Source organism: Scardinius erythrophthalmus, assembly GCF_964197995.2.
Source record: "Scardinius erythrophthalmus genome assembly, chromosome: 16".
NCBI lineage: Eukaryota > Metazoa > Chordata > Actinopteri > Cypriniformes > Leuciscidae > Scardinius > Scardinius erythrophthalmus.
This window is the reverse complement of record NC_138236.1, coordinates 34,714,366-34,737,397: the sequence shown is the minus strand read 5'-3', so window position 1 is coordinate 34,737,397 and position 23,032 is coordinate 34,714,366. Positions and strand designations below refer to the sequence as shown.

Sequence of the window (23,032 nt, the reverse complement as noted above, 5' to 3'; positions counted from 1 at the left end):
GCTGTGAAATCTTTACTGTTTTTATAAAGTAAACATAAGGAATCGGATAACCTTAAGTAACTTAGGTTTACTTGATTATCCATAAATATTTTTTTTATTTTAGAAAAATCATGTTAAAATTTCAATTCTTCTTAATTTGTATTAAATATTATCATCTTACTTTTTGGCCACATAATTATCACCATCTGCAACAAATTGTATATTTTGCTTTGGACAAAATTGAGGTGTTTTTTCCTCCTTGACTATGAGAGTCGTATATATTAGGCCCTGTTTTAACGATTTATGCGCATGGTCTAGTTTAACGACGGGAAAAATGGTCGGCGCTCCCGGCGCATGGTCTAAAAGGGTTGTCCCTATTCTCTTAATGAGTAATGGGTGTGTTTTAGACGTAACGTGCAATAAACCAATCAGAGTTTCATCTCCCATTCTCTTTAAAAGCCAGTTGGGCTCGCTCCATGGCAGATTCGCTATTTACATGCTGGAAGTTGCAAACAGAAAAACTGAACGCTTCTCTAGCGTGGAAACGGATCAGCGCGTGCGCGAGGCTAAAGCGCAAGCAGAACATCTACGGGACAAAGTGTACGCGCGTTGTGGACCTGCAGGCGCATATTACTAACGCACTCTTTAAATGACAAAAATAAATAAATACTGCACCATTGACTTTAGACCAGGTTCTTGTTGGTCAATGGCTCAGTCTATTTCAGCAACGCACCAACAATGCGCCTGAACACACCTCGTTTTCAGACCAGCAGCCCATGGGCGAACAGATGGGCACAAATGTATTTGCTATTTAAACAATGTGGCGCAGGACATGAAAATGATAACCGCGTCAGGCTGAAACCAGCAAACAACACTTGCGTCGCGCATGACTTTGCATTGCACTGGGTACAGGGGCCTATATCAAACTATTTGAGCCATAAAAGCTTGATGTATCAAATATGGTAATAAAAAAATAAAAATAAAAAATATTTTAGAGTTTGCATGAAGGATTAATAAAGCGTTCCATTTAAAAAATGAATTTATTTTTTTTGTTTTACAATTTACAAGGTTAAGGAACTAGAATTGTTAAGTGGAAACTGACCCAGAATCGATAAATTCCTTGCAATTCCCAAACCACAACCATCAGGATAAAAACATATGGCATCATAAATCAAACCCATATCAGCATTGAGAGTGCTAGAGCACAGTCTGGTTTGGACCAGATGCTCCTCTCAAGATCCACGTGTTCGTTCACGATGCCAATGACATCAGGAAACACAGCTTATTTTCTGTTGCCTTTTTCCTCTTCCTGTCTTTCCCTGTCCCTCTTGAACACGACAGGAACCACCCACAGTGGGAGAGATTAAGAGGAGGGATGTTGCAGGACACTAAAGCAGGAGGCGGGACAGGCAGAGGCAGCTGCGCGCCGAAACAAGGGTGAAATTAAGCAGTCGCAGGGTCACTGAGGTGTCAGACCACAGCAAACATGGCCATTAATGACCGAACACTGTCCCATTAATGCACACCAAACACACTGCGGCTATCCACAAACCTTCCCTAAATATTTACAACACGTCTGCAACATCTGAGTGTGTTTGCTCTGGAAAACTTGAGCTCCGTTTATTCAAGGGGTTTAGTGCTCATAGTCTTGAATGTTGATTTACTTTAATTAATCTGTGGTTTGGGTGCTTGCGGCATAATTTACAACATGCATATGTACATACATACATACATTTAATTAGGCTACACCAATGCTGACGAATATTTATAAACATTCAGAATATTGGGTAAGGTATGAAGTGTTTGAAACCCCAGAACACATGATTGTTATGAAAAAAGATATACAATGACAAATAATAAAAATTCATTTATTTACCCTCATTTTGCTCTAAACCCAACTTTCATGTTTTCCTTAGTTTCCTAGTTAATCTCCTTGGTTTATTAAATAAGTTTCCTAATTCCACACACCTGTTCAGTTTCCTAATCCACACAACCCCACTCGACGAATAAGTGTCTTCCCTAGCGAAAGTTTTTCCTCCAAAAGCTTTATTTCTATTCTGCTGAAGAAAGAAAGTCATATATATAGCCTAGGGGTGAGTAAATAATCAGGAAATTTTGGGGTGAAATAAGTTAAAGTATATTTTTTAGTAAGAATACTAAAATCTATGCAAGCTTGTTTCCGCCATGGAATAAAAAATCAAAAAGGTAATTGCGACTTTTTATCTCACAATTGCGGGTTGACATCTCGCAATTCTGTGAGTTTATGGGCCCTATCATACACCCGGTACAATGCGGCACCAGGCACTAAGCAAGTGTTGTTTGCTGGTTTCAGCCTGACGCGGTTATCATTTTCACGCCCTGCGCCACATTGTTAAAATAGCAAATACATTTGCGCCCATCTGTGCACCCATGGGCTGCTGGTCTGAAAATGAGGTGTGTTCTGGCACATTGTTGGCGTGTTGCTATTTTGAGGCAACTGAAATAGACTGAGCCATTGACCAACTGAAACCTGGTCTAAAATCAATGGTGAATTATTTTATTTTGTTATTTAAAGAGTGCATTAGTAATGTGCGCCTATAGGCGAGTCCACAACGCACATACACTCTTCTTATTACACACACAGGGACGCGCAGCAGCACACAAACATTTTTAAATATTAAAAATAAAAGGATAACAATGTAAAAGATTATTATTGTGTACATAAAGATATGGTGAATCCGGCTTGTCCCGTAGATGGTCTGCTTGCGCGCGGGTATTAATATTACTGGGATATTGGCTGTTTATTAGTACTTATAAAGCACATATGAATGCCTTATTCTGCATGACCATATTCTACATCCCTTAATCCCACCCAATACCTAAACTTACAACTACCTTACTAACTATTAATGAGCAGTAAATTAGGAGTTTATTGAGACAAACGTCGTAGTTAATAGAGAATTGTGTTCTTCAAACTAAAGTGTGGCCAGTGGTTTTATATCCTTTTAAAGAATTATACAAGAAAACACAAAGCTAAGCATGCCAAATGAAAACAGGCAAAGCATTTGTGAGAACCGACCCAAAGGACACGTTTACTTGCTAAGAGTGCAGAAGGACGACACAGAGCTGATATATAGAGGATATTTACCAGTCAGAGAGTTCAGAGGAGCTCCTGTAATGAAGCAAAACTAAAACTCAAGCTGAGAGAAAGAGAGAGAGAGAGAGAGAGAGAGAGAGAGCTAATGCTTTACTGCCTTTCCTTAGGCCACATTCACTTCCTCGTTAATAGGGCCACTGTCAAACAGGGGCACACACGGGTCAGACTGCATCTGCGCGCGCACACACACACACACACACACACACACACACACACACACACACACACACACACACAAAATAGCAGCTCAATCGGATCTTATTACCAGGGGAAGCCAAGCGCTTACAAGCTCAGTGGGAAATCATGGTGTAGCGTTCACACACACACACACACACACACACACACACACACACACACACACACACACACACACACACACACACACACACACACACACACACACACACACACACACACACACACACACACACACACACACACACACACACACACACTGAATGTATGGCTGGCTCAGATGCATCCATGGCGGATAAATGTGGTGGGAGCTCAAGATTTTTCTCACACATGTTGTGAACACTAATGACACAACAGCTGTCACTCACTCACACACACACTTTCTCCACACACATCTTTCCTCTTTGTCCCTGAATACCTCATTCTTTTGTTTTTCTCAGTGTCCAGCTGACAAAAGCAGTTGGTCAGTGTAAACACACTTAACAAAGCAGAATGCTGAAACATGCACAAACACACTTCAAGAAAACAAGAAACTAAAAACACCTGAATAGACACAAATGAAATGATGTTTCTACGTGCTGTTCCATGTGCACATATTCTATGTGCCAAAACTTGCTGATATTGCAGATGCTGATATTTATGTGGTCAGAAAGTAAGATTAAATTCTGGTAGCTTGTAATGTAAATCAATGAGATCTTTTTAACAGTATAGCGGACTGATGGCCAAAAGTGATGCCCAGAGTATTTGGTTTTAATGATGTGGCATTGTGGTTGGCAGGACGTTTCTGTGTGGTTGCTGAGGTGTTCTGAGTGATCGCTCAATGGTTACTTACTGGCCCAAGTCAAAAGAGTCCACCCACTAAATCTGATGTACAAACGGAGCAGGATGAGTTACTCAAAGTTGAATTCTTAGAGCAAGAGCCTTGAGCGAGAGTAGAAATAAGAGTAATATAAATAGTAATAGTGATGCTTGACTAATCAAACGCCACAAACTAGATTACATAGAAGCTCTCAGTGTATGTGAGAGTGTGTGAACATGTGGGGCTCATTTGTGCAGCACATAAAGAATGTGGGCTATACACTTCTTTCTTTGTGTCCACGTGTGTGTGTATGTCTGTGATGAAGTAACATACACGTGTTTTTAATATGTGGGTAATGACATACGTCTGTAAGTTTGTGTCTGTTTGTTTAAAACTAATGCAGAGTAAATCCAGCACGGATATGTATGTGTGTTAAACAAGGTTAGTCCTAAAAAGTGCAAAAATGATTTTGTGCTTCCTCTGTATTTTAGTCTTGATTTCCAATACAAATATCTATAATATAGCAAGTCGTGTTTTCTGAAAAATGTGTCAAAATTAAGTGACTTTTCACTTATTACAAAAAATATCTGCCAGTGGGGTGCAAACAATAAACTTGTTTTCCCTTTGAAATAAGTTTACTTTTCTTAACCCAATGGCAAATGTTCTTGTTTTAAGCATGAAGAATTCATTTGGATCAATTTTCAAGTCTTGATTTTTTTTTTCTAGTTTTTTTCTAGACGAGGTCTAGTAAAATAGGTTTTAATGCTTGAATGTTTTTTTTTTTCCCACATATTTCACATTGTTGCAGCACCTCTCTTCCCAGTCTGTCAGTAACTCTTCCCAAAGCCAACTATGGTCGCAAGTTCTGTCGTTACCAACACAATTCATCAGAACTTGCGACCATAGTTGGCTAACAGTGCTTTTTGGAAACGCACCCCGGTTTAGCTCCTTTATCTATGAGGAACATTGTGCTCTGATTGGTCGACTGGACCAGTGTGTTGTGATTGGTCGACTGCTTTGAGGGTGTTTGGGAAATGTCACGCCCCTTACCAGTTTCACACACTACTAACTAACTCAACCAGGCCACGCCCCTTTAATTTGCGTATGACTTGGGGAGGAATTATTCAAATGAGGAATATTGTGACGTGTTCGTTCCCACAAGTAAACTCAAGACTACAGTGGAGGATATTTAGATATTTTTACTGGAAAACAAGACAAAAACTTTTTTTTTTTGCAGTGTAAAAAAAAGAGAGAAGAATCAGAAAAAGAAAAGAGAAGATGAGGGAAGGTCAGGGGAGGAGAACAGCTGTAAAACAGTGGGCCTTTACAAACCCAACCTGAAGACAATAAACATGAACGTTTTAGGCCTCCCACGAGAACAACTGAAGAAAAAGGCAGAAGGAGAAAGAGAATATCAAAGGGAAACTAAATAAACTTATTCTGAAACACAAGTTTAGCTAATTTAATATTAAAGTAAATAATTTGGATAAACTGTTTGTGAAATACAATGCAAACAAAAGATTACAAAACCCCACATGAGTCATTTGTGACGACGGGTCGTTTGCACAGGTGACGGACAGCTGTCCGAACAAGTCCCAGCTGAGATTTGAGCTCATTTCCTGACAAATTCCTGATATATTGTCCCATATCAGCATTATGGCCTAAATTCTTTAAATCCCCACAAAGGAAACTCTCTCCAACTCTTTAAAGCACAGGAATTCAGCAGCATCTGTAAAGTATTTAAATTTGAAAACATCCCTTCAGCATGAGGACAATGATTGGACAGGGACACGTCACATGATGTGCATTTGATAAAACGGACCCTCTGGTCATATTTAAAACGTTGTTAAAGGACTAGTTCTCCCAAAAATGTGAATTCTGTCATCATTTACTCATCCTCATGTCATGTCACTTCAAACCTGTATGACTGTATGAAAGAGACTTTTAGCAGAATGTTGATGTTGCTCTTTTCCAGTTAATTTATTTTGGAAAATCGATTTTTCCCCCTCACACAATGAATATAGTGGAATATAGTGTTATGATGCTTTTCAGTGGATCGTTTTTAGAGCATTACAGCCCCAGTATCCATTGAAATTAATAAATGGTGAGTAAATGATGACAGAATTAGCATTTTTGCACAAACTACTGCTTTAGTTTAACATCGGAATAATGACATTGATATGTCCAAGTTTTTGTTTTTGCAGGATAACCATCACATATTTTCAGATCACGTCTTCAAATCCCTGAGTTTTCTCAGACAGCATTTGAATCATATGGTAAATTTGAGATGAGTTCTCTCTTTTGTTTCTGAAAAGCCATTGTGAAGAGATTTAGCCTTTGACACAGCAATGTAAATGTTTATTTAGCAAGTGCTGAGCCCACCCTTAGCTCAGTGACTTCACACTGAAAGACCTTTCTCTTTCTTTCTTTACATCTTCTTTCTCTTTTACACATTCCATTCCTCTTTTCTCTTTTTCTTTCCTTTCCCTCTTTCAGAAAAACTCATCTTTTTTTCCTCATTTCTGCTTCACTCCAGGCTCTCTTTCCCTCTATCTGTTTTTCTGCCCACTCTATTTCTGGAGAGAGTGTGTGTGTGTGTGTGTTTTAAACAGTGCCGTCTTTCACTGCGTTACAGTGTAACTGTGTCACACCCCCCAAAAGCCCCTTCGCTCCACTCCTCTATTTCACTTCCTCTCCTCCTCTACTCTCAGTTCCCCACTGCTCACACACACAAAGTACACACACATGGATGATAAAGTACATATAATTATAATTTAGTATTCCTCCAAATAGAATGTAGTACACCCAATAACATTCCTGAGATATCTAACCCATAATAAAAACACACAGACACACACACACACACACACACACACACACACACACACACACACACACACACGCACACACACACACACACACACACAGAGAGAGAGAGAGAGAACAAGCTATTGCACAGTGTAGCACTAATTACGAAGAAAATTTCAGATTCAGATTCAGATACTGAAATATAAATATTGACTAATATATCATTCACATTTGATTAATGAAGGAATTCAGCATTCAGGATGGAGCCAAATTGACCTTATATTGAAGAAAATCTTGAGGTTGACAAAATATAAGATTTTAAATAGCTTTTCTGGTATTGCTCTGTAGCTAAAATACCTACTTGAGGGAAATGACCAAAAACCTTAAACAATATCTTTAGATTTTGTATGACAGTATTAAAATATCATAGTTATGACATAAATATAAGTGAAATAACCTAAACAACAACAATAACAACAAAATTATTGAACACCAAATAGTTTTTTTTACATAGCATGGAAAGACCTTGAAGATGAAGACTGACTTTAATTTGGCATGATTTTAATATTTTTTTCATAAATATCAGACTGTGCTGTCAAAAAACACAGCCGTCAAACCAGATAATAGAGGTTTGTATTTTTAAAACAAACCTATTCCTTCTTTCAGGACATAACTTAAATATGTATTTAATATAATATTAAGGAAAGTAAAGTGAGAGTGTGATAGATAGATAGATAGATAGATAGAGAGAGAGAGAGAGAGAGAGAGAGAGAGAGAGAGAGAGAGAGAGAGAGAGAGAGAGAGAGAGAGAGAGAGAGAGAGAGAGAGAGAGAGAGAGAGAGAGAGAGAGAGAGAGAGAGAGCACAGATGGTCATCAAGTTCTCTTAAGTGTTCAGAAGCTCCACATCCAGTCAAAGCATGTGAGTTTGTCTTTCTATGACCAGTAATCTTACAGTTCCTTCAACACACTTCAGACTGAGATAAACACACACACACACACACACACACTGCTATGTATAGCCAAACAGCCCTCAGAGCGGCCAATAGAGAACTTTTCCTGGGTTCCACCTCCATGTGGAGTTCCAGTGCCCAGTTACAACCCAAGTGTTCAGTTGTTAAAAAGTTCTTAGCAACCATTTCACTGAAAAAAAAAATTAAGAGGCCTCACTGCTGACAGAATGGGCTTTCAATAGAACTTGGCTGCCGATGCAGTAGAAAGGTGAAAACTTTTTTTTTAAATCGGTGCTACCTGACTAGAGAAAACAGAGAAAAAAGGCTGTTGTCTTCCCTTTTGTCAAATAGGTAGAAAACTTCAACACCCATAATGCACTGGGCATGTTGCCGTCCATGGCATCCAAACACCACACTCCGTACATGTACAACAAGGGTTGCCAGGTTTGTGTAACAAAACCAGCCCATTTGCAATTGCCAAAACTAGCCCAGTCGTGTTCCGGGGGTTACCCAGTAACAATCTCATTCTGGGGGATAAAAGTCGAGTTCCAGGGCAGGGGGCAGTGTTCGCTTTAACAACACACGGAAACAGTGTAAAACTAGCCCAATTCCTCAGAAAAACCACAGACTTGGCAACACTGCAAACGTATCACGCAGACAAAAGCGCGTACGGCCCGAGCGAACTCGGAACAGCAAGCTCACAACGACAAGACTGTGCTGTTACCAAACAAGAACAAACTAGAGCGAAGTGACAGAACCCTGACAACGTGTTGTAGGCAGTAGCTAAAGGCCGCAAAGAATCGTAAATATGGAAATCTGAAAAACATCCTTGTTTGTAGTCAACTTTTAGAACTGGATGACAACGAACAGAGGGAGAAAAAATGGAAAGAAAGTGCCGGCCCGTCAGTTCTGCCCAACTCCCTGAAGCAAAACGCCCTCGCGAACAGGAAAGAAAGCTGTTGCCATAGTGTTCCGTTTTTACCATAAAGCTGTTTAATGAGCAGACAAAGTACGATACAGTTTTCAGAGATAAACATGAATAATACATTTTGTTAATAACCTTCTGTCGATCTGTGGGCGGAAATATAAAAATGAGGAAGCTATCTGTAGTTTTCACGAAAGCCTTGGAGCTGTCAAAAGACTTTTGCTGACAAATAAATGTGAATTTCTCTGTCAAGATAACACAGAGAAAGAGTAAACAACATTGTTCATTAACATTTACTACCGACATTGTAACAATACAAAGCGGGTTGAAAATCTGAGAAGGAATTAGTACAATTCTAAGAAAATGGCTGACTGAGCAGCACTGTAGATCCTTATGACTGATCACATGTGATTTATACTGCTGGCAAAAAAAACCCAAAAAAACATAGCTACCTAAACCCTGACCCTGCAGGCACAACTCTTCAAATCTAGTTTTATGGAGTTGCATTGCAGTGAACACAAGGAGTGGGAGATGTTGTAACTATTACAATAACAAATATCTAATTCTGTGCTGTGACAGAAACTATTGTGAAATATTTCGCATAAACGCTTAGGTAAGTGCAATAGATAAGATGTTGTAATGTCTCTGAAGGAATCCCTTGCCTCAGGAATTTTAGGCCCTCACGTCCAACTACTTAAAGACATGAATCCCTTGTGAAATTAAATGCATGTTGATTGCAATTAATTAAAAATATCCTATAATTTATGTTATATGCAATTAGGTGAACTTTAGAGTGCTATTTTGATCACCTGAAGTAGGACTTATGTACATCTTTATATGTAGTAAAAAAAGAGTACTTATTTGAAGCACGACAAATGATTGTTGAAACATACTGATTTAAAATGTACTTTAAAGTATATTTTTTTACTTTTACATTTTTAAAAAAGGACACTTAAATGTGTTAAGAAACAGTCATGAAAGTGTACTCTCTTTAAGTACACTTAAATGTGCTTTTATTTCAATAATATTATATTATCTGCAAGTTCAGTTCATACTTTTAAGATTTGAAGTACACTAAAAGTGCACGTTAAAAACAATTAAGAAATTTTCTTTCCTCCAGTCTGTCTTTCCTCCATGAAACACAAGAGAAGATGCTGAGCAGAATGTCAGAGCTGCTCTTTTCCATACAGTGAAAGTGAGGAATAGTAATTTATACTGAAAGCAGCTCATATGACTTATGCGCATTTGAAAATAATAGTGGCTGACATGAGGGTGAGAAAATGACGACAAAGATGTCATATCTGGGTGAATTCAAACATGACAAACACGCAAAACAATGCAGCTGAAGCAAACCTGCTCCCAGAGATCTTGTTCAGATTTCAGCCCAAAAGAGAGACGTGTCCCGGTAACACAAACATTGTTTGGATGTATCTGAAGTAATCCTTCTAAAAGTGTGTCACTCATGTTTGGTGTGTGTATCATGCCACCAACAGCAGGAAACTGCTTTACCACATCAACTTGACTACAGTTCAAAAATGACTAACTCTGGTTTTGAGAGCTGACATGCTGCCCTGGGCCGCTGGAATGGCTCAGAGATGTATAATATAACCACCACCCAGGCTGATCCTGGAAAGTTGGATTAAAGGGAACTGGGTGATTTATGATTTGCAAAAGAATCTGGCTCAAGTGAGTGTTCGACAGGGGAGTGAGAACGAGACTCAGCTCAAATGAACCAGGTCAATCTGGAAGGAAAGTTGAAGAAAAAGGTTCTGAGAGATGAAGAGATAGATGGAGAAGCGGCTCCTGGAAGAGGGGAAACCCAACCCTTTGACGTGATGAACGCACTTTGGGTTAAAAGTGTTTGATGAAATCTTTCAGAAAAACAGCGGTAATTACTAGTGGCTTCATTTATGTCAGATGACGAACTTTCACCAAACTGTGGTTAAATCAGGGAGGTTGATGTCGAGCAAAACGGCGTTTTGAGTGATAGCATGGGACTTTCCAATGGGAACATTTTAATTGCACATTAGTGCAAGTGAAACAGTGTCACACTAGACCAACCAGCATATTTAAAGCTGTTATATAACCAAACAGAATGGCAAAGATCAAGAGTCTCCTCAACTACCACTGGTCAGTTAGCTCTGCTCCAATATAACACCATTGGTTGAGCCAACGTTGCTGGCTGAGCGGATAGTCTGACATCATTCATAAACACATGCAAACTCCATTTCAGCAGATGAAGTCATTATATGAATGGTAAATATTTGGTATTAGAAAGCCTGAACCATATTAAACTCAGATTAGCCCATTTATAAAGCCAGTTAAATGACCCATACTTTTGTAGGATTTCATTTTTTGCCATTAGCAATATTATTTGGAGTTTCCTGCACCAAAACAGACACAATTTATTTATTTATTTTTAAATTCGAGAACTTCCCAAGCTCCTTCTGACCCATAAAATTAATCATGCTGTTTTTGTTGCATTTGACAAATGACCGCTCTTACGACTGGCTAACGTCCGTGTCCCAATAAAGTTCCAACGTCAGCCAAGAGAGCCAAGTGTATAAATAAATAAATACTGAATAGACACTTATTTGTAATTATGACTGTCATATGTTAATCAGGACATTGCAATCATAATGAGCCATTTTTGTAGCTTATAGTTTCAACAGAGTTTGTGGGAGCTTTGAGTTCTGAAAGTTAGGGTTAGGTTTTTTTATATATATATATATATATATATATATATTTTTTTTTTTACATCAAACAGTTTTTTCCTTATGGAAAAGAAGTGCACTTAATTATAATGATGGTCCACTTGTAGTGTGTATGTACTGTATATATACACATACAGTTGAAAAGTTGAAATCATGTTTTTATAATCATCTGTAGTGTTTTGAAGAAGTACTTGCTTATATTTTTAACTGTAGTGTGTAGTTCGATATTACATGTAAAGTTAATATAAAGTTAATATTGCAACTTCATTACAACTGTGTAATCAAAAGTTTCAAGAGAAATGTTAATAATGTTCATTTTAGTTAAAAAAAATGCTTGTCAGTATTCGGCAATACACTTTTCATATTTCAATGACAATAGAAGTAATCATGAAATTACAAGTAAAGATGTACTTAAGTCCTACTCAAAACAATCACCATAAATTTCAGTTAATTGCATTTAAAGGTAGATTACTATAGGCAATATACTGGTTAAAACTCTTTTTCACATCCTGATAGCAATCAATAAGAAGAGTCTAAATATTAAATAATGTACATATACTGTATCTGTCATGTTTATGGACTTTCAGTTTGTTTTCATCAGTTTTTAGTTTGTAGTCTTGACCTAGTTTCTCAGTTTGTTTGATTAGTCATTTCGCACGCCTGTTGTTATTTAATTAGCTAATTTCCCTGGTGTATGCATATTTAATATTTCTTAATCTTAATATTTAAGTAATAAGTACTCTTTTTAAAAGTATGCTAAAGTGTACTTCTTTTTCACAAGTGTTCAAAAGAGAACATTTTCCATGATCTGGTCCCTTTAAAGTCCAACTGAAATCAAAATTGACCCTATTTACTTTGTTAGTGCATATTACTAGTCTTGTGGTGAAAAATTAATCCGTGCAAGTTAATACACAGAAAAAAATTGTTTGCCGTCGTAATCTTTAATCAAAGTCTGAAAAGTTACTTTATGAATTACTTTACTTTAAGAATGGCGTTCCTTCTCTGATGATGTAAGTTTGACGGCTTGGGTTGGGAAACGCTTAACCACTCCCCTCAAACCGTTAGTCTGTTATGAGCGAGAGATGGAGAGGAGGAGCGCTAGAGTAAAACCCTGCCCTCTGTCAGAGAATGTCTAATAAGGGGAGAACTTCCACTCTCAGTAAACTTCTGGCTTCTGAACTGGTTGCAGTTCCACTCTGATTCCAAATGAGGGCGCTCACAGGACGAGTGCAGAATGAATGGAGGTCTATGGCGCTATACACATCAAAATCCACTTTTCAAAGGATATCATTTTTTGTCTAGTAATTTGAATGTTGTATTCGAAAGGAGATGCAAAGAAATTACACATTGCGGGGTATTAGATTTTTTAGAGTCACTTATTTGCTTTAAAGGGTCTTTTAAAGTGTCAATGACGTCATACACATCGTACAACCAGAGATACTGCTTAACGGCAATCCTTCACTCACTCTGGTGCGTTCGCGCTCTGCACTTTCTTTTCTCTCGAGGCATCGACAACACAGCTGACACAGGTAAATACACGTGCTAGAAGAGTTTTTGTTTTGTTTGTTTCTGGTCCCGCTTCGGATGCCACGATGCCATCAAGCGGCATCTCTGGTCGTAATCAGTCCTTCACTGACCAATCAGCATTCATTAGCAGAATGCTAGCGTGTTATGGGCAACAACAACTCAACCTGTAAGAAATCGAAAGGACATAAGTACTCGTTCATTCAACTTTCGACCTATAACCCATGTTGAACTTGCAAAACCTACAATCAAATCTGAGATTTCTCAACGGCAATCGGGTGAAAGAGACAGATTTAGCCGTCTAGCCCCATAGACTCCCATTCATTTTGCACTCATGGGCGATCGCCCCCAGTGGAACTCTGGTGGAACTACAACCAAAATTCGGTACAATAGGACAATAGGGAGTGGCCAGGCTCTCCGTAGACAGGCTCTGCCTCTGTTCAATATTCCTTTCCACTGGGAAATACGTCACAACACTGGAGAAAAGCTGTTTGCAACTTCCGGTTCACGTGGACTTTAAAGTTTTTAAATCTAAAAAAGAAACACCTACCCTGGTAATCCAGAGTTCTCGCGAGAGCACAAGTTGAATTTAATTGAAATCTTTTAGATTTAGGTCTGGATTTCCAGGCTAAGAAACACCAACAACAGAAATCAAAATCCCATGTATTACATATGTCCAGTTTGTGGCGGTCTCACCTGTAGACTGCACCTGCGATACTCTCTGTCCCCGCCAGAGCATCTGTAGTTGCGGGCCGATGCTGGAGGCCTCCAGTCCCTCTCGGCTTCGTTTCTGGAGGGCTGGGCAGCGTTCTGCAGGAGCCAGGGCTCAGGGTTTGGGTTTGCGGGTGTCTGGACGCCGTAGGGAGGAGGGTCTCTGGGAGTGTGCGCTCGGTGGATAGTGTGCGTGTAGGAGTGTGGGACTTGGCGAGAAGCGCGGCCGTCGATGCGTCTGTCACGGGCAGCGTGCCTCTGTGACAGGGGACGTGGATGTGCGATTCGATCACGTTCCCGCACTCTCTCGGCTCGTCTGTGCGGCTCTCCATCGGCTGCAGCTTCACTCTCCACTTCTACTGTTGTGGAAACCGCCTCCGTCTTCTTTTCAGCCTGGTCTTTCTCTTTTCGTTCTCTGTTAACATTGGTCACATCTGTAATAGCTTTTTCTACTTCTCCCTGTGTTTTGTCCACATGTGAGCTGGAGTTCACACCGAGAGCATCGAGACTTTCTGCGGTGGTGGTGTTGTGGTGATGCGTGTGGCGCGCATGCCGATTTTGTCTATGTAGAGGAAGAGAGAATGGCACTCTGCCGTACCCAAACTGTCCAGGGCGAATAGAAGAACTAGACCTGGTGTGACAGGGACAGACAAAACATGCCGTGAGTATGCTAGAAACAGGTCTGCATGACAAATATAGCATTAAGGATTTTAAATGGGCTAAGAAAAACATGTTAGACATGAAGAGATCAAAGCTAAAAGAATAAAATGTCATGTGACACTGAAAACTGGAGTAACAATGCTGAAAATTCAGCTTTGTATAACAGGAATACATTTTATTATTTATTATCTTATTTCTATACATTTTCTAATAGGAAACAGTTATTTTTAATTGTAATAATCTTTCCCAATTTCACAAATTGGAATTGTGTGAATTTGAACTGGCCACTGAAAGCCCTGTATCATGAGCTTCACATGCACTTGAGTATAGGTGTAGTAAACGACAAAGCTTCGTCCATTCCTTGACTCAAAAGCATGCAGCAGATTCAGCCTATGGACCAGATTTACTAAATGGCAAATTAGCGTGAGAGCGTAAAATCCACAAAATTGCAGACGGGAGTGGAAAGTTCTGTGCTTGATCTACTGACGACGCGCAAATGAAAGAACACAGACGCAGCCGGATCATTTCCATAATGACCAACACAATCTAGAGAAGAGAAGCGCAAGTTAGCATATGGTTTAAGCTTTTTTTGGGGGCGGTAAATAATGGTGCAAAGACCAGTTAATTGACTAGCGCAAAACTTAGTAAATCACCTAGCAAGAATAATTTAAATAAATTTCTCTCATTCATTTTGCATCTTAAAGCAAAACTCCTAAAAATGCTTGTGCAATAATGTCAGCCGCAAAAATAACTGTGCCGCGCCTTTTTAACGCAATTTTTTTTTAACGCCAAAAAAGAGTTTGCGCTGGCACAAGCTGTTAGTAAATCTGGCCCTATATTTTTTATTTAAATCACAACCTTTGGTTGGTCACATAGCAATTTTTATTTTATTTTAATTGTGGAGCCCTATCTAGGAATGAGCTATGTTCATGTAAACAGGAAGGTCCCCACTAATGACGACCAAACCTGCTCACCTTCTTACAGACGCTGGATCCCTATTGGTGGAAACTGACCTCCTGCTCCCACTGCCTACAGCTCTTCCGTGACTGGACGACCGTCCGGGAACTCTCCCGTAGAGAAGAGAAGAGGATGAGGAAGGCGATCGGTAGACTGAAACCGGCTCCTGATTGGGAGGGCCGAACTGCACTGGCCCAGCGCCGCCGGCTTCATTTCGGTAGAGCGGTATCCCAGGATTCTGATTGGCTGGGAGAGGTGGGGAAAAGAACGGAGGCCTCTCAGCGCCCCCTGCTCCATATGGAGGTGGCTCGTTGATGGGATACAAGGAGTTGTAGTAGGGTCTGACTGCAGAGATCACAGGAGTGTTATTCGGGACACCCGGTGGAAGATAAGCTGGTCTGTTCCACACAAGAGGCGGGGTTTGGGGTGGCGGCATGCACTGTCTCCTCCTCTCAGACACACCCACTCCACAGCTCTGAGAACACTCCTCCCACTTACTCCATGGGCCCCACACCCCTTCAAGCCCCTCCTCCTCTGCCTGACGAGACTGTCGTCCTGGCGCCTGTCAAAAGAAGGACTCATAATTATATAAGCTGTTGATCTGTGCAAAATATGCAACATGCAGGATATGCAAAATATACAGTAGGGTACAAATGTCTGAAACCACACAGGGCCCTATCATACACCTGGCGCAATGCCATTGCAATGCAATGTTTTTTGCTAGTTTCAGCCCGACGCAGTTATCATTTTCACGTCCTGTGCCACGTTGTTTAAATAGCAAATGCATTCACGCCCATTTGTGCGCCCATGGGCTGCTGGTCTGAAAACGAGGTGTGTTCAGGCGCATTGTTTGTGCGTTGCTATTTTGAGGCAACTGAAATAGACTGAGCCATTGACCAACTGAAACCTGGTCTAAAGTCAATGGCGCAGTATTTTTTTTGTTATTTAAAAAGCGCATTAGTAATGTGCGCCTATAGGCGGTTCCACAACGTGTACGCATAATAAACATGCGTACACTCTGCTTATTAAACACACAGGGCAGCAGCACACAAACATGCCAAATATGAACAATAAAAGGATTACAATGTAAAAATACATAAAGATGTACATAAAGATATGGTGGAATCCGGCTTGTCCTGTAGATGGTCTGCTGCTTTAACCTCGCGCACAAGCAGATCTATTTCCTCTCTAGAGAATCGTTCAGTCTTTCTGCTTGCAAATTCCACCATGTAAATAGCGAATCTGCCATGGAGCGAGCCCAACTGGCTTTTAAAGGGAATGAGAGATGAGACTCTGATTGGTTTATTGCACGTTCCGCCCAAAACACACCCATTACTCATTAAGAGAATAGGGACAACCCTTTTAGACCATGTGTCGGGAGCACCGACCATTTTTCCAGTCGTTACACTAGCAAAAGTGGATTCGGATATGCCCTAAGTGCACTTGCGCCCTGCTCTTTAGACCATGCGCTTAGATCATTAAAATAGGGCCCACTGAATGCAAAATCTCATTTCATTTGAAACTTAAGCTTTTTGGAGATTCTCTCTCAAATCATGCTGAAAAACATGATCATCGGGTTTTGTTAATGTAGCTCCAGTGCTTCTGTCATTACAATAAAATAATTAAAAAATTGTATCCAATAATAAAAAAAAATATTTTCATGTGTGGTATCAGACCCTATTGTGCACATACGTATATACACACACACATTACATTACACCCTGGGAGCTAGAAATGAAATCTAATAACCAGCTGTAATTAGAATAATTTAAGGAGTCTGATCAATATCAAATTACATAGTGTAATTCAATTCAAACACAAGATTTAACAAGAAAGGCATGAACACTTGAAAAAGACATAATAATTCCCACAAACCACACCCAAACAAAAAGCAAGTTGAAGCATATGTCCTGTTCCATAGCACTCAGTCATGACATTATGACTAAGAAAAGAGGCATAATTAAACTAGTGGCGTGTGCTGCATGAAGAAAGAGGCTGGACTCTGGAGTTCAGCCCAGTGCAGTGACATTCTTTACAATGCTGGACGCAGATTCGATCTAATTCCAGTTACTTACATAACCTTGTTTCATCAATCAGGAGCGAAGAATTTGAGCGTCTGCAGGGCAGGCAGAGGTAGAAGGGAAGAGTCCAACAAACAAAAGAATCCATTGAGTTCACAAAAATAGGGGGGAAAACAAGCGAACAAGGCCTGTAATGCACCTCTGATCCTGTTCAAACTGCAATCAAGGGCACACAACGCCAAGCCTGTATCTGCATTCGTGTGTGTGTGTGTGTGTGTGTGTTTGTAGTAGACTAACAGACAAACATGTAGATAGATAGATAGATAGATAGATAGATAGATAGATAGATAGATAGATAGATAGATAGATAGATAGATAGATAGATAGATAGATAGATAGATACTATAGATAGATAGATAGATAGATAGATAGATAGATAGATAGATAGATAGATAGATAGATAGATAGATAGATAGATAGATAGATAGATAGATAGATAGATAGATAGATAGATAGATAGATAGATAGATAGATAGATAGATAGATAGATAGATAGATAGTTAGTTAGTTTTTGGAGCTGTATTTCTCTGCAGTAGCCAGTGTAATCTGTGTGTGTGTGTGTGATTTCCTGCCTGTTATAACATCTAGCATGCAGCGCTGTTTGAAATGCAAGGAAAAACAACAAACTCATTTCTAGTTTTCTATGGCATTTGTCTTTCTGCAATAAACCGTTGTTGTTCTAACTGAAATAGAGCATAACAGTGTGCTGTACAAACAACACACACACATCAACTCCCAGCGGGAGTCTGCCACTGCATCACTGCTGTAACTCTGGTGGGCCTTATCCTGTGTGTATGTGTGTGTGTGTGTGTGTGTGTGTGTGTGTGTGTACCTGAACACGTGCATTAATGCTCACTTGTTTACATGTGAGTGTGATTTTGTCACACCAACGCCCATCTCACATGTTCCCAAAGGACAATCCCACATCAAGGCCAGATGACCAAACAATGGAAAGATCATCTCATAATTTAATGGGCAGATGCAGCACTGACCGCAGGGGCAGATAGAGTTTATCTGCGCTTCTCTCAGAGCCACAGAAGACTCATTCAGCTTCAGCTGGACAGATGAGAGACCTCCACAAACATATTGTGCAAATCTTTTCCCCTCTACCAACGACAGAAGAAAAAAAAACAGACTTGCACTAAAGGACACCAAAATAAAACTGGACTCAGTAAACCCTAGTAACACCTTAACAACTGTATAGCAACACCCTGTCAACCACTTCTCTGTAAAAGCCAAGCATGCAAATGATGCAAAATTTCTTTAGACATGTTCTCTCAGTTCTCCTGTCAAATATAAAATCATCATCATCTTCATCACTCACCGGCTTTTCTGCTTCATCAGCTGTTGTTAAGGGCAGCAGAGTCAGTACACAACACCAAAATGCACACAATCTGTGAGGAAGAGGAGACGTGTTACACATATGAAAATTAGTATTTAGAAGTAGAAGAGTAATAATATTTCACTTAATTCATGTTGTGATGTTAAATGAAACTGTGATAAGACACTATAATAACACATGATTAGCACAGAATATGAAAGTGTTTAGGGTTAACAAGAAGCTGATTAATCGCTGGACAATTAAGAAAATGTGTAAACAAGCCGATGAGTTCCAATACTTCTCAAAGGCTTTCCCAGAATTCCTTCTGACAGACATTTCTCCACCCTGTTTGGCTCCTATTGGCAGTCTCCTCTGGATATTACTTATCCTCAAAACATTCTCACATCAACCACATTCATGCTGCCGTTTCATAACAACACGCCTTCAGCTCACATGCAAAAGGTTCTGGTTGGGGTTCTGGTTAAAATACTTTGATACCAAAAACTTGATTTATTTGACTAATTTTATGAAAACTGATTATAAACAAAATTGCAAGTGGTTTCAAAAATAACAATGACTGTTTCGAATGTCCTTCAAGAAAAACGATAACTGAAAATGATAGATTACTTCTTTTCGAGACCCCTGTTATAAAACCCAGTGTTTTTAACCCTGCGGGCACAAGTAATCGTAAGGGTTTTTCACACTTGAAACCCTGTAAATGGAATCCTGGGTAATATTGCTTAATGTTTCACATTGCTCATAATTTACAAGAGTTAACAATTAATCCTGGGTATTCATAAGATGCCGTTTCACACTGCACATTCCAAAATTCCTAGAGTGGGTTAACGTCCATATTTGCATATTAGCGGTGTCAGTGTCTGATTGGATGAATGCAGCACACGACTTGTTTACATTACGCATCCTCATATTATACACTGCTGACTGTACTATCAATTTTATCCTGAATGGACTTTTCGGACTATAAAGGTAAGAATGAAATGGCCTCTTTTTCACTCCAGTTGTTGCATTGTGAGTCACCATTTGACGTTGACAGCAAAAGCAGTGCTAACCCTGCTTCCATAACCCCGGGTAAAAAGCAGTGCTAACCCTCCTTCTAAATTACAAGACAAAACATTCCTTTACCTGGGGTTAAAAGAGGGGTTTTGAATGACGATAGCCCAGGGTTAAACCCTGTAGATTATCTTCTTTGCCCTGTATTAGCAATTAATCCTGAGTAGGTTTCAAGATTTCACGTTGTATATTCTAGAAACTTTACTTAATTTGGGGTATGGACCACTTTTCACACTAAAAGTGCAGCTTTTAACCCTGGTTAATGAAGCAAGGTGAAGCAGTGGTAACCCTGAATTGTGGTGCCAAAGATATACAGTGTGAAACAATGTGGTGTCAGTATGTTACAGCGAGCTCTTGCAAGACGACTAATTATAAATACCCCGTTAGTGGATAGGATCAACATACGAGGGATGCTCGAACAGTGACAGCAAACGCATTGATCATGGTTTATGACAAGACAATGTTATTTATTATGGGATTAATGTGATGACATTGGACAAGCAGTTAATGGCCTTTTTCAAATGCACATCATTTTCCAATTATTCTGTTTAAAATTTGATTGGACATGTGCAGATATAAATGAATGTTCACTTATGGATACTTAACTACATATTGCAGCTGTTTTATTAAGATTTCCATCAAATCAGAATATTGGTTCAATCTGATTATAGCAACTATGACATTTAGGTACACAGTCAGAATATTTAAATACAAAATATCAAGTGTGTTTGTATTTTTCTTGTGATGAAATCAACCCAGAAACCATGTTACTCTCTTAATAGCAATCAAGTCTGAAAGTGCATGAGAACTTGTGGTACAACAGTGGCTAAAAGCTTAAAGCTATAGCTATCCGCCTGTATAGGCTATAGGAATTAGATAGGAGGGAAATTGTTTAGGCTAATAGATTAATTTCAAGAATTCCTGCTATTACACTCTAAAAAAATGCTGAGTTGTTTCAATCCATGTTTGGGTCAAATATGGACAAACCCAACCATTGGATTCCATTTTTAACCATTGGATTCCATTTTTAACCATTGGATTCAATTTTTAACCATTGGATTCAATTTTTAAACCCAAGCTACGATTGAGTTTGTCCATATTTGACCCAAACATGGGTTGAAACAACATTTTTTAGAACACACAGTAGCCTACAGCACAGCGTCTGGGACACAAATCACTTGGCAATTTGTCTCAAGAGAACATGAGGGTTGTTTTTGTACCAATAATGTTTATCTGCTTAATACATTTTCACATAATCTGAGGTTTACTATTAGTATTTCAGAACAGTGTAAAATGATGCATGACATCTTGAGTGCAGCCGCAGACCCGTAATCATAGATGTGGGTTAAAGCGGCGCACCACGGAAACCTCAGGGACCATCGGGCCAGAACTACAGAGACCCAGCGCGCGGAACAGGGTCACTCAAGCCGCAGTAACGACCCCCCGCCTCCGGCCACGTTTCTCACCACACCGCTGGAGTCTATGTATAGGAGAAACCCGCCACAATGCCTGCGTACTTAGAACTACACAAGTGCACTGCTTCAACTAGCTCTTTAAACGCGCCAAATAATCCGAAAGGAATGTTTGTGGATCAGACTGCATCCTTCTTAAACTGAAAGAGTTTAATTGATTCTTCTTTAAGCCCATTAGGATCTGTTCCATTCTTTAAAAAGGTTCTTTATTGGCATCTGGTTCCATAAAGAACCTTCAACATCCATTCCACAAAATGTTCTTTATAGTGAAACAAAAAGTTCATTGGATTTTTAAAAATGTTCTCCACGTTAAGACAAATGGTTCTGTTAAGAACTGTTAATTGAAAGATTCTTTGGGAAACAAAAAAAATAATTTATTTTATAGCATCGCTGCGAAACGATTCAGTTATTTATTTGTAGGCTATTTATGAAATGCCGTCCATGCAACCTACTATTACATTTATATAGGCTACAGTGCCGCCCAGTCCAGTCGTCTGATCTGGCCGAGAACAGTCGTAATTCTTGCGGTTGTGATCGAGCCCGACTCGAACCCTGGACAGAATTCCTCCCCCGTCCCCTTGCGCCTGGAGCCAGTGGACACTTGACTGTCTCTCCATCTGATACTAAAGTCCCAAACCCGCGCGTCAGTGTGGCGTGCTGTCATTCCGCGTGATGTTGAGTGCATGTGTGTGTGTGTGTGTGTGTGTGTTAGCCTACCTGTTCACAGATCCAGTCCTCATGCTCTCCTCCTGCGCGTGAACTCCTCACACTGGCGTCCGTCGCGCGTACTGATCCGTTCTGCGTCAAGTTTGAGAAAGGGCGACAGGGACAAACACAAGATCCACGAAGTTGCTTGGCGAACTTTGCCTCGTTTCTTCAGACTCGTTCTCTATTCTGTTACACACTCTCTCACACACTCCCCTCGGGTAAGAGAGGGAGGGGTGTAGTTTTTTCTTTTTTCTTTCTGTCGTTCACCCTACAACTTTTTTTTGTCCTTGTGTAAAGCTGGTGTGACGCTGGACAGCTCGGGGGCCTGTAGGGGCCACACTGACAATATGCCTCTCTCTCTCTCTCTCTCTCTCTCTCTCTCTCTCTCTCTCTCTCTCTCTCTCTCTCTCTCTCTCTCTCTCTCTCTCTCTCTCTCTCTCTCTCTCTCTCTCTCTCTCTCTCTCTCTCTCTCTCTCTCTCTCTCTCTCTCTCATCTGTTTTTCTCTTTCCCTCTCATAGAACATTCCTCTCACTGGTTTCTCTTTATTTCATTTGTTCACTCCGACACACCTGTACCCGTGTCATCACTTTTCACATCAGTATCACACAGATAACACAGCACAATTAATAGAGCATAATGTTTACTTTTAATATCACCACATAGCGGATACTAGGGTTAGATGTTGCCCTTTTTTTTTACCCTATTTCTCAGGCTGGGTTTATTACTGAAAATCCATTTTTGTACACACACTGACTTTTGACCAATAATGGGGCATGCTGTCACTCCATATGATGGAATAGTGGAAACATGGAAACATTTAAACAGTAAAATAATAACAGGAACAAATATTAATATTTAAAGTAATGTTAATGAAACTAGTGAAATATGAAATAATTAATAAACAATATAAAACAATTATGATAAAATAAACAAAAATATATAGCCTATTTTATATGTTAATTAACATAAAATTTTTGAATTGTTTCAGAATTGTTTACTATTTAAATTTAGCCGAAATT

General features: G+C 39.6%; 1 protein-coding gene across 2 annotated transcripts in view; it reads right to left on the bottom strand.

Annotated features, from left to right (window-relative positions):
* Positions 1–22,395, bottom strand: part of adamtsl4 (ADAMTS-like 4) — a 69,471-nt gene extending 47,076 nt beyond the window's left edge. Inside the window, exons 1-4 of one of the 2 annotated variants that reach the window (XM_081389165.1) lie at positions 22,022–22,395; positions 18,765–18,834; positions 15,416–15,921; positions 13,728–14,373 (exon numbers count right to left, since the gene is read on the bottom strand). In XM_081389165.1, the coding sequence (XP_081245291.1) occupies positions 13,728–14,373; positions 15,416–15,921; positions 18,765–18,834; positions 22,022–22,044 (1,245 nt within the window). In that variant the 5' untranslated portion in view covers positions 22,045–22,395. Of the gene's footprint in view, positions 1–13,727; positions 14,374–15,376; positions 15,922–18,764; positions 18,835–22,021 lie in introns of both variants that reach the window. The other variant, XM_081389164.1, reaches the window with a different exon arrangement.
* Between the last annotated feature and the right edge of the window lie 637 nt (positions 22,396–23,032).